Here is an 18,424-nt window from a genome sequence, read left to right on the forward strand (position 1 = left end):
ACTGTCTTTTTTATTTTTCTCTCAGTTTTATTTGTCCTAACCATCCAACAGCACCATTGTGTTGTTTCAGTGTGTTTGCAGAAGTGCCATTATAAGATCACAAGGGTAGAGAATGAGTTCGTCCATGTCCTTAAAATGTTCTTTTTTTCCCCGCTTTATATTCGGTGAACCATGGTGCCCTCACTTCAAAATTGATAATGGTAGCAACATTTCCTTCTAATTTTTTAGATTTTCCTCATTAGCAAAACTTTTGCACTAGCTTTGATAAAGGCAACCTCTCCATTCCATATTTCATATCTCCAATCCCCATCTAAAATTTTATAGTTGGCCCATTATTGCGCCTTTCTCATGTAATTGCCGTTATTGTTCTAAACCATCTAATTGCCGCTTCTCACCAATTCTTTTTCTCTTCTTCACTTTCTTTTCTTTTTTTTTATATATATTTCGGTTGAGGTACTTCATTTGAGGTGCGTGCCCGGAATATTCTCTCTTTTCAATTGAGGTGCTTCATTTGTTTTGAAGTGCGTGCTTGAGAGAGTTGTTTCCAAATTCCATGAGGATCGGAACTCGCCCATCGAGGCATCCTTTTTGCTCTTCGAGGCTTTGATCCAATGTGACCTATTTCCAGAAGGTTCGATATTCTAAATCGGCCTAATGACTTGCCCATTATGGCATTGGTCCATAGTGACCCATTTCTTGCCCATTCCGGCTTTGGTCCGTAGTGACCCATTTCTTGCACATTCCGGCATTGGTCCATAGTGACCCATTACCACTCGCCCATCGAGGCTTGATTCTTGTCTAGCCCATTGAGGCTATGATTTGTTCTCATCCATCTCTTCACGGCAAATCAACAAGCGGCGTCTTCTTCGGCAATATACATTCGGCGATAACATCAAGGCATATTCATCATCAAACTTCGGCAGTGCAGTTGCAATCAAAAGATTTTATTTTCTTAGGGGGAGAAAATTTTATTTTCTTATTTGGGAATTTCATTGTAATCAAACGTATGTTGATTTTCAATCCACATACGTTTGAGGGGGCATGTTAGAATATGTGGGATCCAACGGTTGGATTGGGTTAAGATCTCACCGTTGGATCATCTTGGAGGTAGATTGGGTAAGTTGGCTAAATGAAGCAACTAGATAAATTAGCCAAGTGGATTAGAAGAGGCAAGCAAGAGAGATTAGGAAAGTAGATTTGATTAGGTTAGATTAGAATATTCTAGTGTTATCTCTTTTCATAGTTGTCTTGATTTATTTCTATGTTTATCATGTAAGTGCTCTTTATAATCACCATCAATTGTCTTTGTAATTTATCCAAGATATTCAAGAATTAGTGAAATCCTTAAAATTCTTCAGAAATAAAGAAAGATGGGAAAATAGGATATTCAATGGATGGATCCATCGACTAAAGTTAGAATAATAGTGAAGAGAGGGAGAGAGGGAGAGAGGGAGAGTACACCAAGCTATCCCACCTAGTCACTGTTAGATTTTGATTTTCAAAATCTTATTTTTTGGTCAAAACAAAGTGTTTGGAAAATGTTTTCGAAGTGTGTTTTGGAAAAGGAAAAACTTTTCTTTGGAAAGATTTGCTTTTTGCAAGAGAAAGAGAAGAGTGCAAAAGTAGTGTGAAAAAAATAGTCCCGTACCGACTCATAAGAAAAGAAAAATTGGGCTTATAAAGTTTTACCTTTTTCTCTTCTTTAGTATGGTGCACAATGGTCTTAGGCTTGGGTTGAACCGCGGGATGGTGCAACGCACTGTTAACACACACGCACGCGCGCGCGGCGTGGACAATGGGCAATAGGGCGCATAGTGGCGCACTTTGCACTTCAGGCCTAGGGTCTCCAATGGATAGTGCGTGAGCGGGTGCGATCCGAACCGTCGGATCGTGGTGTAACAGCTAGTTGATGATGACCATTGGATTGTGTCTCTTCTACACAACAATCAAGTTCCTAAAGGGTGCAGATTGCACCGTGGATGAGATTCCAATGGGAAAAGCCACCAGATGCTCTATAAAAATAATAGAAAATACTCATTCTAAACCAAGTTCGGATTTCTACTTTGGTATACCCAAATATTGCTATTTCGAGCACAATTCTCTCTCTCTAATCCTCTATAAAGTTTCTGTTGTACTGTTTTTGTTCAAGTGTCTTGTTTTCTGCAAAAACAGACACTTGTGTCTCAAATACTTGCAAAATTCAAAGGTGATTCAGGACTTGATTCCGTTCAGTGCAGAACGTCGTCAAGCAATCGGTTTGGAACCGGACTTCATTGTATCTTGGAGGTGAGTTTGTGGTTCCTTTTGCACACTACTGGTGGGGGCGAATATCGTCTTAAGGAGAGCGTTTACGCACCTTGAAGCATCTTCTTATCTTCTTCTCAACCAGTACACAGTTTTTCTTCAACAGTCGCATACCATATAAATGCTTTCTAAAAAAAACTAGACTACGGGGGCCTACACCATATAAAAGCTCCAAAATAATAGAAATGTTATGTTGTAAGCCTGTGTACTCTAGTATTTATCAAAAAGTACTATAGGGCTTACACCATTGGATGATCCAAACCGTCCATTTGACGGGCCACAACGTAAATACATTGTGCACCTAAAATCATTTCCATAGCATGATCCCAACCCTCCGATCTATAGAGGTTCCCATAATATGAAGTTCCTCTAACGATCATAGGGCTCGAATCATCCTATGTAAATGATTTATTTTTGCACAAAAGCCCGTCAAATGGATGGTTTGGATCAACCTAAAGTGTTAGCCGTACACTACTTCATGAAAAATACTAGACCACAGGGGCTTACACCCCACTCTTAAAAATCGAGAAAGAATTAAGGCAAAACTAAGAAACTCCTACAAATCGAGCGACCCCATTGTGATAAAGGGAAAGCCTAGATAGGCTTTTAAGAAAGGGTCAATTACTGTTACATGCTGCAAATTGGAAAAAATGACGAGAAATGTTGCTTTTTGAAAAAACTCTACAAAATGCTATTTTATTAAAAGAAGAATTTTTTAGGACGAAAATACCCCTCAACTTACTTTAATCTTTCTCTTCTTGGTTTTACCGTTTTACTCTTTTACTTCCAGGTTTTACACTCTTTCATTTCTAGGTTTTACTCCGACACATTTTGTGTGAAACTGCCTCATTTTCCGGCGATAGAAGCCTTCTTCTCCGGCGAAACATCTCATTTCTCCGGCAGCAGATGCTCCTTTGTCCTGAGGGATTCTGAGGATCAACAACTATGCCTTTCTTGAAAGCCAAGAGCACCGATCTATCAGTGTTTATATCGTCATGTGAGCAGAGGAATAAAATAGAATGGGAAGATGAGAAGGAGAAATTGGATTATGGACATGTTGAGAAACCCCATTTGATAATTTTTTGTTGTGTTACTGTGGCTAATGGAAAACTCCACTACCTCTCTTAACTTCTAAACTTGTAAAAGAGATGCTATGGCAAAGTCATGTTCATCATTTTCGTGCTATCCAATGGACATCAAATAATTAGTTATTTTCAGAGAGGACAAAATCTTTATGCTAGAATTTGTAGAACTACCTTGTTTTGATTGCTAGAGTGGTCGGTTCAAGGTAGGTGATGTTTACCACCGTCTGATATTTGAACGAGATCTACTTGACCGAAGGCAAAAAGAGTTCTGAATGTTACTGGAATTAAAAAATTTAGTCGAAGCCAAAGAAAATTTGTCGAAGGGTTTCGAGATCTCCCCCTCTTCTTCTCAACGCAAAAACAGGTACTTGAAGCCAAAACAGGATATTCGAAGCAAAAAATTACTTGGTCGAAGCCAAAAATTACTTGGTCAAAGTGAAAAATGTGTTTCCTATAACATTCGCCGTTGTGTTTTTTGCTTCGACTAAATTTTTTTAGGCTTCGAATAACTATTTTTTTTTTTGCTTCGACTAACATGTTTTTGGCTGCGACTAAAACTTTTGAATTCCAGTAACATTTGGAACTTTTTTCGTCTTTAACTAATATATTTTAGCTTCGAGAAATATTTGTTGGCTTCGACTATCATTTTTTGGATTTGACTATCATTTTTGGCTTGGAGTAAAAAAATTTTGGCTTCAACTAGCATTTTTTGGGCTTCGACTATCATTTTTGCCTTCAAATAACTCACATTTTGCTTCAAGTGCCTTGCTTCTTATTTTGGCTTTGACTATCACTTTGTGGGTTTGAGTTATCGATTTTTTATTCGAGTTACATTTTTTTAGCTTCAAGTAACCTATTTTTTGGCTATGAATAACCCGTGCGAGTACCATTTTGGCTTCCACTACCCTTTTGCCTAGTGAAAGCTCTTTGGGCAACTGATTTTGGCTACAGCCACTAGAAAAGGGAAAATACTTACAAAGATTATGAGATTTTGGATATTTGGAGGAGGAAAAATAAAATGAGAAAGAGGCGTCTCTAGAGAACTCCTTCTAACCTCTCAAGACAAATGAGCATATGCCGGAGAAATGAAGATGTTTCGCCGGAGAAGAAGGCTTTTATCGCCGGAAAATGGGCCGTTTCACACAAAAAGGGTCGGAGTAAAACCTAGAAATGAAACTGTAAAACTTGAAAGTAAAAGTAAAAAGTGTAAAAACAAAGAAGAGAAAGATAAAGTAAGGTTAGGGGTATTTTCGTCATAAAAAGTCATTTTTTTAAGGGTTAGTTACTGTTACGCGCTGGAGAGTTCAAAATACGACATGAAAATGTTGGCTTTTAAAAAAACTCTAAAAAATGCTAGTTTATTAAAAAAATAATTTTTGAGGACGAAAATGCCCTTTAGTTAACTTTACTCTTTTACTTTTAGGTTTTACAATTTTACTCTTCTCAAGTTCTCAGACGCTCCTTTCTACAGAGACGCTTGGAAGGGTTCTTCTCTGGTGAAATCCTCATTATTCCGGCGATTGAAGGCTTCTTTTTTGGCGAAAATCTTCATTTCGCCGGCCACAGATCCTCATTACTCCTCCAAATGTACAAAATCTCATTCTCTTTGTAACGATTTCTCTCCTCCAAATATACAAAATCTTCATTTCCTGTTTATTTTTGCAGAGACTTTCTCTCCTCCAAATAATTTTCCTTGGGTTTGATTGTTTTCCTTTTGTACATTGGTGTAGATGGCCCAAAATCTGTATGCAGCATTGAAAATAGCATAAAAACAGTTAGTCGAAGCAAAAAATAGTTACTCGTAGCGAAAATTGTTTGTATAAGGCTTTGCATCTTTTGGCTTCGACTATCATGTTTTTTGCTTCGACTAGCCTTTTTGGTTTGCAGTCGTTGTTTGCCTTTGGACAAGTTTTTTTTGGCTTCGAGTAACACCTTTTCGGCTTCGATTAACATTTTTTTGCTTCGAGTAACACTTTTTTAGCTTCGACTAATAGTTTTGATTTCCAGTAACTTTTATGCTTTTAGGCAACAATTTTTTGGCTTCGAGTAACACCTTTTTGGATTCGAATAACACATTTTTGGCTTTGACCAAGACAAAATGATTTCCAATAACATTTCGCATTCGAACAAAATATTTTTTTGGCTTCGAGTAACACCTTTTTGGCTTCGACCAAGACTTATAATTTCCAGTAACATTTTGCCTTCGGGCAAGAGATTTTTTTGGCTTTGAGTAACATCTTTTTGGCTTCAAGTAACACATTTTTAGCTTTGAGTAACAGCTTTTAGCTTCGGCCAAGACTTATAATTTCTAGTAACATTTTGCCTTCATCCAAGAGAGTTTTTTTGGATTTGAGTAACAAATTTTTGACTTCGAATAACACATTTTTGGCTTCGAGTAATACCTTTTGGCTCCGAATAACACCTTTTGCCATGCAAAACTCCAAATTCAGCATGAAGATAAAACCCCAAACTCACATTAAATCGATCCAAATATCCCTAAATATGCAGAAAAATGCAAGAAATCATAGAGTACGAAAACATCAATGCAACAAAGAAATTGTTGAGTTTTTTACCGCGATTCGACGTGAGTAGGAGACAACGAGGTGAAGCCTTGGGATTTCTCTTTTGCATCCAAGATTCAGAGTAAACGAGGAGGATTCGCCAGAGAAAAGAGAAGATTTCACCGGAGATAAGCGGAGTTTCACTCATCTTCACTTGTTCGGCATTTGATTCGAGTAAGAAAATTTTAGAGTTGAGTTAGATAGGTAAAACGAATGGGAAAAGTAAGCTGGGGGCATTTCAGTCCTTAAATTCTGTTTCTTTTAAAAAATGGCATTTATTCGAGTATTTTCAAAAAGCAGCATTTTCTTGTCATATTTTCAACTCTCTAACGCGTAACAGTCATTAACACTTTTTTTAATAAAACAACATTTCTTAGAGTTTTTTCAAAAGTCAACATTTTCTCGTCATTTTTTCAAATGTCCAGCATGTAACAGTAAATAACCCTTTAAGAAATCGTGATTTATTTGGTTAAGGCCTATTAGATGGAGGGTTCCCATCAATCAAAGATGGGACGACTTTGCCACCTCCATGTTTTGACCTTCTTTAAATAGTTGACAAAAAATAAAAGAATAAAAATAGAGTATTCAAACAGTTAGCACAGATTTTGAGACTTTTTCTTTTTTATTTACAGCTGTTAAAGGTTAAATTATTGCAAGAAGAAAGAAAGACAAATAAGGTACACAGGCATTTCTTCAGTTCCTTTAGCTTTTCATCCGCTTGCTATTCCTTCCACTGTTAGTTTCCTCTTTGAGATCCCTTGTTTTCTCCACTATCATGGCTGATGTAGTTACATTCATCTTAGAAGTGGCGAAGACTTTATATGGTCCTCTTAAGCGCCGTTATGATTATCTTGTTCACTATAAAAAGAATGTTGAAGATCTTAAACTCAAAGCTGAAAATCTAACGTTGAGGAGAGGTGACGTGCAACGATTAGTGGACGCTGCTAATAGGAATGGAGAAGAAATCACTGGTGTAGTGCGGTCATGGCTACAACAAGTAGATGACATTGAGGCAATCACGGAGAGATTGGAAGATGGGATGAAGGAGAACAAGAGATGTTTCAAGGGATGGTGTCCTAATTCCAGCTCGCGCTATTCTCTAGGTAGAGAAGCAACGAAGAAGATGGTTGATGTTGATGGCCTACTAGCAAGTGGGGATTTCGCTCATGTATCAACTCCCCGCCCTTGTCCAAGCTTTAACCCAGCAGGAGAATTTGAGGCTTTTGAATCCACAGAATCAGCTAAGAAGCTGGTCATCAAGGCATTAAAAGAGGAGAGAATCAACATCATTGGGGTATATGGGATGGGAGGTGTTGGCAAGACGACCCTAGTGGAACAGGTAGGAAAGCAAGCTAAGGATGAAAAGTTGTGTGATGAGGTTGTAAAGGTCACTGTTTCCCAAAACCAAGACTTGAAGAAGATCCAAGGTGAACTTGCTGAGAAATTAGGCATGAAATTTGAAGAAAATAATGAAGAAGTGCGGGCAGGCCTACTGTTGAAGAGATTAAAGCAAGAAAAGAAGGTACTCATAATCTTGGACGATTTGTGGGATAGATTGGACTTAACAAAGGTCGGAATCCCCTGCGGAGGTACACAAAAGGGCTGCCAAATTATAATAACAACGCGGAGAATAGATGTATGTTCCATGATGAATTGCCAGAAAAAGATCGAAGTCCAAGTCTTACTTGATCAAGATTCATGGAATCTGTTCAAAGAGAAAGCAGAAATTGTTGAAACTGATGAATTGCAGAGTTTGGCTTGGGAAGTTGCTAAAGAATGCAAGGGCTTGCCTTTAGCCATTATCACAGTTGCAAGGGCACTAAAAGGCAGAGACTCGTCAATTTGGGCTAATGCACTGCAAGAATTAAAGCGGTCTTCTCCAAGAAACATCGAGGGTGTTGATAAAGAGGTGTACTCTCATCTCGAGCTGAGTTACAACTACATCGAAAGTGAGGAAGCAAAGTTGTGCTTCTTGTTTTGCTGTGTCTTTCCCGAAGACCATAACATTGAAGTGGGTGTATTGATGAGATACATGATGGGCGAGAGGGATTTCAAGGATGTCAACAATTTTGAGGAAGCATGGAATAGAATACATACCTTGGTTGAAAAACTTAAGAATTCTTGTTTGTTGTTAGACGGTGAGAAGAAAGGTTGTGTAAAAATGCATGATGTTGTAAGAGATGTGGCCATATTGATCACATCAAGAAAAGAGCATGGGTTTCTAGTTAAAGTGGGAGTGGAATTGACAGAGCGGCCGGAGAATTTGGATGAATGTAAGAGGCTTTCACTTATGGAAACTTCAATAGGTATGCTCCCTGAGCAGCCGAATTGCCCACGTCTCTTAACCTTATTACTACAACGAATGAATGGTTGGAAAGAAATCCCAAATAATTTCTTTGAAGGAATGAAAGCCCTTGTCGTCATGGATCTAAGCGATACTGAGATTTCATCATTGCCCCCATCACTACGGAACTTAGAAAACCTCAAGACACTATGCTTAGATGAGTGCAAGTGTTTAGATGACATATCCCTACTTGGAGGTTTGGAGAAACTTGAAGTACTTAGCCTAAGACAAACTGCGATCAAAGAATTGCCAATAGAAATGGGGCAATTATCCAGTCTGAAGGTTTTGGACTTAACAAGGAGTGATGCTCTTAGAATGGTGGCACCAAATGTCATTTCAGGGTTGACTAAATTAGAAGAACTGTACATGGGAAATAGCTTCAATGAGTGGGAGGTAAGAGGCAGCAGCGGTGATGGAAGTAAAGCAAGCTTTGATGAGGTGGCATCTTTGGTTCGCTTGACTACTCTATACATCCATGTTAAAGACGTGAATTGTTTGTACCTAGAAGTTCCCGGCCATTGGGAGAAACTAAAGAAATTCCGGATGTGCGTGTGGGAAGAAGAGTACTCGTCTAGCGACTACGAGAAGTGTACATCCATCAACATAATGTCGTACCCTGTATCAAAGTGGGTTAAACTGTTATTAGAAAGAAGCGAAGAAATTGGGTTGAAGAGGGTCCCTGTCTCCAATATTGTACACCTCCTGAATGATGGTGTCTCTTTCAACAGCGTGAAGCGCCTCAATCTCTACCATTCTGACGAAATGGAACATTTCATCAATACGGTGGAAGAATCTCATCGGGTTCCACCAAATGTCTTTAGGATATTGCAACGATTGGACCTCTATGGCATGGAGAAATTAGAGAAAATCTGTCACGGCCCGCTTCCTAATAGATTCTTCAGGAACCTGATAGAGCTGAACATTATCCGTTGTGGGAAATTAAAAAATATCCTATCATATGATCAGCTTGAAGGATTGCAAAGCTTGGAGAAACTCACAGTAGAAAGGTGCTCAGAGTTAGAGGAGGTATTTGAGTACGAAGAAGAGGGGATGAGAGAAGAGATTCATGCTGCTGTTACTACATCACCTCTCTCTACATTGAAAGAAATGAGATTAGAAAATCTGCCCAAACTGTCGTGTATATGGAAGGGGGCCATACCACCAACTGTGAAATTCCACAACCTAACCCTGTTGATGGTGGATCAGTGCGATAGCTTGCGATGTCTATTCTCCCCTGTTCTTGCACAGTGCCTACAACAATTGGAGAAACTTCATGTTCAAAATTGCAATGGATTGGAGAAAATAATCTGGGATGAGGAAGTGAATAAGACAAGACAGAATTTCTCATCATTGCCACCTCCTCTAACCTTCCAAAATCTACGAAGAATAACCATCGAAAACTGCCCCAGGTTAAAGGATGTCTTCTCGTGGAACATAGCACGAGGGCTCCAACAATTGGAATACCTCCATGTATATGGGTGTGAAGAAATAGAGGTGATAATAAGTGGAGAGGAAGAGGAGCAGGAATTGGGTGTGGTGGATAAAGAAACTCTGCTCCCTCGATTAGATACTATACACTTATTCCATCTCCCAAAGCTTACAAGTCTCTGGTCCCATGTATTTCTCGATTTCCCTTTCTTGAAAGCTATTAGGGTAATGGATTGCCCGAATTTAAAGAGGTTTCCGGTAAGACCCCACAACGCACCTAAACTTGAAATGATTCGTGGAAGAAAAGCATGGTTTGAAGGGTTGGAGTGGGAGGACGAAGGCGACATGTCACGCCTCCAACCTCTTTTTCAGCCATGGTAACTGCATTATTACTATGAGGTAAGTTTCATTTCATTTCGTATCTAATGTTGTGTTATGCCTTTTGTGTTTCCTTTAATTTGTTGTAGATCTAATAGTGTTCCAATACTGCCACAATCCTCATCTTTTAGAGAATGAAAAAGCTCCGTAATTATGATTATATTTATTATTCTTGTTGTATCATTATCTCTTAGTTCTTATTGTTCTTTTGCATTATGCATCCACTTCTCTACCCATTAAAGGATGCTTAAAGTAATAAGAAATTTGGTATTCCATTTTGAAGCAGATTTTAGCTTTAAAGCACCACCCCTTATGTGTTTGATATTATGTTTGTTAGAAGCTTGACAGTTGCATCTGTTTACATTTAGGTATAGGCGGTCTTGGTTGTAGATAAGTTTATAATTATTGCATAGATAACTCTTTGATCACTTTCGCCCATAGACATAGGCACCATTGATCCACATAAATTTTCGTCTTATAGTATGTGCTTGTTTGATTTTTTTATTTTTTTTTTTCTGTTTATTTTGGATTTCCACCCAACCGACCAACCCTAGATCGTCCTTTTCACAACTATTAAGGGTCCGTTTCGATGCCGAGAGGATTTTGATTTGGATTTCTGACATTTGCAGCCCTTTTAGTATTGTAATTTGGATGGGATCAAATTCTTGGATTTCTAATTCACCAGCTGACAGTGAAAAAAAATCAGATTTCTAAGTTTGCTATGGAAATAAGAAATTGGAAATCCACAGATGTGGCAGTTTCCTTCACCCTCTTTGCTCCTCAACCTCTCCCCTCCACTAGGAAGTACCCCCTTCCCTCTCTCTCTCTCTCTCTCAACATCAGCTGCCGGATCTATTCATTTTGCAGTCAAAACTTAATTCCAAATCCAAATACAGAGCATGAGGTATCCAAACGGGCCCAGTGCTGCTTGTCTATCTCCACATGGTGCAATAAATTCCGGCTTTGAGAGTAATGAGCACCATTTCTGTTTTTCTTTTTTTCTATTTTGTTTTCTTGTCTTCCCTGTCTTCGTTTGGTGGGGTTTCCCCTAACTTTTCCTCTACCTCTTGAGCTTTGGAAGCTCTTCCCTTTGTCAAGGAGTCAGCATGACCAACATTATACTACTTTCCTTTTTCTTTAATCCCACCTTGAATTTCAAATATTTCTGTAAGTATACGTTCTGACCTGTATCTCTAAGGATTTTCCTATTTGGTGAAATATCACTTTTCATGAATTCTTTGGAGTAGATGCCTTTTCCTGTTTTTGTACAACCATTCAGAGCCATAATAAAGCCAATCTTATCGTATCATACTGCTGTCTCTTTTCCTGTTTTGTGAAACATTTCAGGACCTTCAAAAAAGTCTTGTACCTCTGGCTCTTATCCTGCTTTGTGCAACATTTCAGGACCTTTTGAAAAGGCCTTGCCTCTCTTGCAATGATAATGTGGTTTTCAGAGTTTGACATTGATTTTCTGAGCTCCTCAAGCCTTCATCCATGTCCCACTTGGAATTTAGTGCATTTGTCAATCCAATCAAGAGCTTTTCCGCACAACCATCTACTTTGCAGCAGATCGTCATCTTTCCTTGGTATCGGAACACCAAAATCTCTACAGACCATGACAATTGTTCTGGGGATATTTTAGTGTTCGATACCAAGGGTATATGGTTTTTGTTGTATTTGACAAAACTACATGTGAGAAACGTTATGAGAAAGAGATGGAAAAACAAAGAGAAAGGAAGCATGAGAGACATGTGCATGTTTCAAAGGGTTGTGACTTTTTCTGTAACCGGTACTTTGACTTTAGAAAGCTCTAAGTAGGAAAGAAACTTTTCTTGGCACCATCCACATCATTTCAAACTGAAGCCATTTGAAAAATCACTATGTTTAAACTGTTAATATTTTAATTGAATGTGTCATCTGGAGAATATGGGCTCTGTAATGAAGGGTCCAGATTACAGTAAAAACATATGGGTGCTCAGGATTTTCTATGATTTTTATGTCAAGATTTCTGGTAGCATTATTCCCCTTCATGGTTAGTCTTTTAAACTTTTCTCTTCTCTTTGACTTGAACTACATGAATGTTTGCATTGAAATTGTCGTGTACTTCCAAGGAGTCTGGACCAGGGTGAATCTCGGATCTTTTTTAGATAATTTGGGTTTAGCTTTCATCATGAAACTTGATCTGGTATGGGTCCAATGCGACATTTATTTTTAGAAAATGCTCAAAGTTATTGTTCAAAAACTAGAGACTCAGCTCAACCTGGAAGTAGTCCGAGTCGAGTTAACTCGAAAGTGTTTAATGCATGCATTCATGTGAGATATTGTTTATCACTCGGGTTTTTGTGTTGCAGTTTATTCCGAAGGAGTTCACAATGGACATTGGAAGGTCTTTTCCCATGACAAAATCTTGGCAACGGAAGAAAATAATCACCCATTTCAGGGGACAATATCTCATCGTAGGGCTCCCAGTGGCAATGTTGTTAACCTTTTTTTTAGGGAGGTTGGCGACGCTTTTTTTTTGAATTTACAGATGGTAAATGCTCAACATTTTGGTATCTTCTTTGCCAACTTAATGGAGTAGGAAAGCAAAAGACATCACAGTTGGTTTTTCGGGTGTTTTTGGATTCAATGCTCAAGTCTAGCGTTATTTTCTTACTTGTGTTATGTTTTTATGAAAGAATTGTAGGGTGAACTAAACATTATGTTGGTCTGGATGGTCAAGGTTAAAACAATGTATGGGAATGCACATTTTGGACTAGTTTGTATTTGTAAATGGATTTCGGATGTAGTTGGTGTTGGAGACGTCTTGGGAGTAGTTGGGTGCAGAAACAATGCTAATTACGGGAAGTCTCTTCAAAGTTTACTCAAGTAGATAATGTGGTCTGTTTGGTTTTTATAGATATCACCCATTTCTATCTGTGAATATGTAGATTTCACTGAAATTTGAAACTGTCCTTTTCTCACTTAGTTACCCAATCCAAAGAGCTTTAATCCCCTTCAAAGACGAGCATTCAAAGTTTCCTCAATACAAAATCATTTTTTAATCTCTTAAAACATGCATTGTATATTTGCAGTGCATGAGGTTCCTTGTAGAAGAGTTAAAATTTTACATGCGATTTTTTTAAGTTAGAAAAGATATTGGATTGTTTTTGTTCAATTAAAGCAGAAACTATATAAGTGGAGGGTTACATAGTGAAATGTATCATTTTGGGGGTTATCTGTGGACAACATCTTTATTTTAGTTAGGAAAACATTTCGAAGTGTTTTCCCATTTCTTAAGTGCGACTGTATAGTGTCTGTAATCAATGCGTCATTGGTTGTATCTTAAGCTTCTTTTTCTGTAGAAGATTGGTGGTGCTTTGTTTGTCATTTGGCTTCTAAATCATCTCCTGTAGGGAAATAAAGGCCGATATGGCATCGTTTATGAGATTTTGATCTACCTTGTCAAAACAATTTTGGCTTTTTGTCTACCTCTCTCTCTAAAAAGGGGCTTCTTGTAAGGATTTCTTGGCTGGCCATCAAAAGCTAAAAAAGGGCTACTACCATTCCAGCATGTCTTACAGCAGGTTATACACACTCGTCTGGCTCGGAATTTCCAGTAAGCACATAAACCAGAGCTATATAAGATTAGATATTTCTTTAAAATTCAGAATGTTTGATACATATAGATTAGATATTTCTTTAAATTACAATGTACAGTTGAAAAGAATGCCCCTAGTCTCAGCTTCATATGGAACAATCACCTTACTTTGATCAAAACAGTCCATCCTCATCATCAGAAATTGAAAATTGTGTTTGGGTTGACTGATATCCTACATCTTTCATATGATCAACCAATTTGGCTAGCAATTCATATATCTCTTCTGTATAGTCATGTGACTTGTCTTCAGCTACAAACCCATACCTTTCAGTCCTTACCTCAATCCAACTAATAGCTGGTTCTTTTCTTAAACCTCTCTCCTTCATAAGCCCCCTTACTCGCCGGACATCGTCCCATCTACCTGCCGAAGCATAAATGTTCGACAACATAACATATCTTGCAGCATTCCAAGGCTCCAAATCAAACAACAATTCAGCAACCTTCCTAGCAAGATCCAAGTTTCCATGGATCCTACAGGCACCCAAAAGTGAGCCCCACATTCCAACATTATCAGACCCTCCGGGCGCACTCTCTATCAACCCCATTGCTTCCTCGAGTCGATTTTTTCGCCCGAGAACATCAATTAGGATTCCATAATGCTCCGACCCTGGACATACCCCGTATTTCCTCTCCATTGAATCTAAGAACTGGCGTCCCTCAGACACAAGACCCGCATGACTACAAGCGGATAGCACCCCAAGAAACGTTACATGATTTGGTATAACACCCGATTCGATCATTCTCTTGAAAATTAAGATCGACTCTTTCCCATGTCCATTTTGAGCAAATCCGGTTACTAGTGAATTCCAAGAGACAATGTCTCTTTCTCGCATTCCCTCAAACAATGCTGTAGCCGAATTCATGTCTCCACATTTGGCATACATATCAATCAAAGCATTGTGCATAAATACATTATCAAAATCCCATCCACCAAGACTTCTCAAAATGTGTCCATGGAGTTGTTTTCCACGTTCGATAAGAGCTAGATTTGCGCACGCACTAAGAACACTGACAAATGTAAACACACTTGGTGGGATTCCTTCTCCATGCATTTGGCTAAACACATCTATTGCCTTCTCTTCATGTCCATTTTGCGCGTACCCAGATACCAAAGCTGTCCAAGAGACAGAATTTCGAAAAGGCATTTGATCAAACACCCAACAAGCTTCTTCTAATCTGCAAGCCTGCATATAAGCAACTACCAACGAGGTCCACGACACAACGTCCCTCACAAGCATTTGATCAAAAACTCTGCGCGAGGAGTCTGCGTCACCGCACTTCCCGTATGAATCCACCAACGCATTACACATTATAAGGTTTAGTTCCAAACCAGTTGCAATGACCACACCATGGACTTGCCTTAGCAATTTGGCTGCCGTAAGGCCGGCACAAGCACTCGAAATGCTGACAAGCGTGAACTTGTCGATGAGAGGATTTTCAGATTGTTTTTGCATCTTACGAAAGACACTGATCGCTTCTTGGTGATGCCCGTGACGGGTTAATCCCGAAATCATCGAATTATAGCTAACGAGATTTGGTATGGACATTTTGTCGAACAGTTTGTGGGCGTTTTGGAAGAGTCCGATTGTAGCATAGGCTGAGATGATTGTGTTCCATGAGTGGGTGTTTTTAGTGGGTAGATCGCAAAAGGCTATGTGGGCACTTTCAATGGAGCTGCACTTGGCGTACATGTCTATGAGTCGATTTGCTAGGAAAATGTCGAGATTTAGAGAGGTTTTGAAGAGGAGGGAGTGAAGGAGTTTGCCGAGGTTAAGATGTTTGGTTGTTATGCATTTTTGTAGCAAAGAAGCGCAATAGTGATGAAAAGAGTCTAAGGTGCCTGTGTTATTGAACTTTGTAAACAACATCTAATCTATGATAAAAACCCAAGTAAAGGGTGACCTCATTTTTATACAATTCTTAACCAGAAAAATTAAGTGAGCAGTGGATTATCCAAACTATTAAATATACTGTTTCAAACATCATCTCCAAAGGATGATCCTAACCCTTTGATATGAAGTGGTTTCCATAGACTGTCATCCCTCAACAGTTAGTTAGGAGGGTTAGGATCATTCTATGAGGATGATTTTCTGGGCACGGCATATTTACGTTGAGACCAGTTAAATGAATGGTTTGGATCATCTAACCATGTAGGCCGCAACTTGGGTCAGACCGGTCGGTTTTCAAGCAACCTAAGAATTTACCTCAGGTCGGGTTGGGTCACTTCTTTTAAGGGTAAACCTGAAATTCATAAACCCGAGATTTTGTAAGGTGCCCCATTGCCTACGGCGGGGCATCCACCCTTGATATTTGATCTAACAGCAGCCTACTTTTTTCAACTTTTTAAAGGGGCTGTTGTTGGATCAAATATCAAGGGCAGATGCCCCGCTAGTGCAAGACACTGTATAATTTCTCCTTAAGCCCAACTCTAAAAGGGGACCGAACAAATTGATTGACGCCATAGCATCACAAGTGACATGGGATTTCCCTTAAGTATAGGGAAATTAAGGCCATGTTTAGATACCCACAAGATTTGGATTTGGATTTCTCACATTTGCAGTTAAGAATTTGAACTGGATTAGATCCTTAGATTTTCAAATCAGCTACAACTGTGAAAATAAATTATTTGGAAATCAATATCTATGGCACATTTTCATTGCAGGTCCCGTGCTAGGTGGTACTCTCGGTCTCCATATCATTTTCCTTGATTACAAACATAGATAATCACATTTGCAAATAAATGCAACTTTTGGTGTTGTAGATTATGATATTTGCAAATAATCTTTGGATTAATTAGATTATTACGATTGTAATTCCCAATTTATTGTTATTAAATTCCTACTTCTAGAAGAATGGGTTCCAAGAAACAGCTGACGAGATATAATAAGCTAAAATAGAGGAGAATGTTTATTACGAAAGAGTGATCCTCACTCATAGCTTTTGTCACCATGAAATTTTCCTTAAAAAATTATTTTGGCAAGGTTTGAGCCTTAAGAGTCTATTTATAGTTAGAGGCTTCGGGGCATTAGGAATGAGATTACCCTAATACTCTTGGACATGTGTCAATTTGTGGTTGGGCAAGGATTTGATCTAGAACCTTCCAAATAGGGTAGGATTACTTAATTATCCTTTCAATTCTCTATTGATGAAAGAAAAAAAAATCCCAAGAAACTATTTGGTCAGAGATACTTTTCTTGCAATCCAAGTAGGGGTAAAAACTATTTCACTTTTAAACCAACCACGATAGAAAGTTTTACCTGAATTAACATCACTGACAAGGAAAGTGCAAAATTGAAGGCACACTTTCAAATTTCACCTTCCATTGGATCCAAATCACCTCTCTTCATTTATAAAGCATTGAAAAAAAAAATGTAAAAGTCAATGAATATTAAATGCATTTGCTAATGTTTCCTGATTCAATCCAATGGTAGCGTCCTTGAGGCTGATTTTTGCAAGGACACCCTACACTTTAGCATTCCCTCTCCCAAGTCCTAACAAAAGGGGGTTAGCCAAACTTGGTAAAAATAATTTTACAAGAAAAAAATCATGAAATAATTGTCATGGTAATTTTTAACCTGGAATTTACTTGGGAACTCGTGGGTGGGGTGTGGTGTGGCAACTTAAATTTTATTAAATGAGAACAAAAGTTAAAAGATGACACAAAACCTTGCCTCTAACCCACCATAATACAAGAGGCAAAAAGATAAAACCCCCTTTACCAGCAAAACTGATGCAGAAAATCCCCTTTACATCTGCTGTATGCCATTATACTTACCATTTGGATTAATGAATTTGATCAAGCAGAAGTGGGGCCCAATGAGTATGCATTAGAGAGAGTATAAAAGTGACTTTCTTTTTAGTATTTACATAGAAAATATTAATCAAAAGAAATATTACACTCCTCTCTTTATTTTTTACTTTTCTGGTTGGACTCTGAAAGCATAGTGGGAATTGTAAAAGCTTATAACATCCCACTAAAAATGTAAATAGAAGAAGAGAGTTCCATCATTAAAATTTAAAAAATAGCAAGTGGTGAAAATAGTAATGGCAAAAGTAGAAATAGGCTCCCTTTGTTTGGTGTTCCAACCTATTCTGCTCTTACACCCATGGGATCAACATATCAATGGTTTGAATCATTGAAACAGGTGGTCTGCACGACTGCACCTACACTATTAACTGCCTTACGTTGCTTTGAAAAGAAGAAAAAAAGGCCCAGGAGTTGTGACTGAGAAAGTAAACGCGTTAATTAAATGGTGTTGGTGCGTATTTCGCCAGGAAAAAAAACTGATGGGAATAGAACAGAATGGTGTTAACGGTTTGGCCTCTTGGCCTAACAATGGATGTGCCACAAATAAAATGCCTCCCCGAATAAACAATCCTAACACTCTGATTTGTGGAGATGACTTTTCTGTTGAGCTTTCGTTTCGGAAAACACTTCTAGAACGGAATTCCGTTTATAAAATAAAGTTGAAAGTGTTAGATGACCGACTATTTGGTCATTTTCTTACTGCTTTTGGCATTCCGTGGGAATTCATGCTCACTTCTTTGTCTTCTCGTGCATGTGTCATAGCCATGGTTTTAAAATTCGGCCGAACCGAAATTTCAGATTTTAGTCAAGTCCGAAACCAAAATATACCAAAATTTCGAAAAAAAAAATGCCTTTTTTTATTTCTTTACAGAATTT

At 38.4% G+C, this 18,424-nt stretch overlaps 1 protein-coding gene and 1 pseudogene across 1 annotated transcript; one reads left to right on the forward strand and one right to left on the reverse strand.

Moving 5' to 3' along the window:
• Positions 1-6,679: 6,679 nt before the first annotated feature.
• LOC143848216 (putative disease resistance protein At4g27220) lies at positions 6,680-12,900 on the forward strand. Its single transcript, XM_077357100.1, has 2 exons — positions 6,680-10,121; positions 12,452-12,900. Exon 1 carries the CDS (start codon positions 6,726-6,728, stop codon positions 10,101-10,103), a length of 3,378 nt encoding a protein of 1,125 aa, XP_077213215.1. The 5' UTR covers positions 6,680-6,725; the 3' UTR covers positions 10,104-10,121; positions 12,452-12,900.
• An 818-nt stretch (positions 12,901-13,718) lies between these two features.
• Positions 13,719-15,811, reverse strand: LOC143848464 (pentatricopeptide repeat-containing protein At2g13600 pseudogene; annotated as a pseudogene).
• Positions 15,812-18,424: the final 2,613 nt, after the last annotated feature.

The sequence above is a fragment of the Tasmannia lanceolata genome, unplaced genomic scaffold (assembly GCF_043159265.1).
Source record: "Tasmannia lanceolata isolate RefF3 unplaced genomic scaffold, GAP_Taslan_0.1 ptg000016l, whole genome shotgun sequence".
Classification (NCBI taxonomy): Eukaryota; Viridiplantae; Streptophyta; class Magnoliopsida; order Canellales; family Winteraceae; genus Tasmannia; species Tasmannia lanceolata.

Bases quoted from the DNA above. Each gene is read 5' to 3' on its own strand.
- LOC143848216 (XM_077357100.1), top strand. From the start codon at position 6,726: ATGGCTGATGTAGTTACATTCATCTTAGAAGTGGCGAAGACTTTATAT.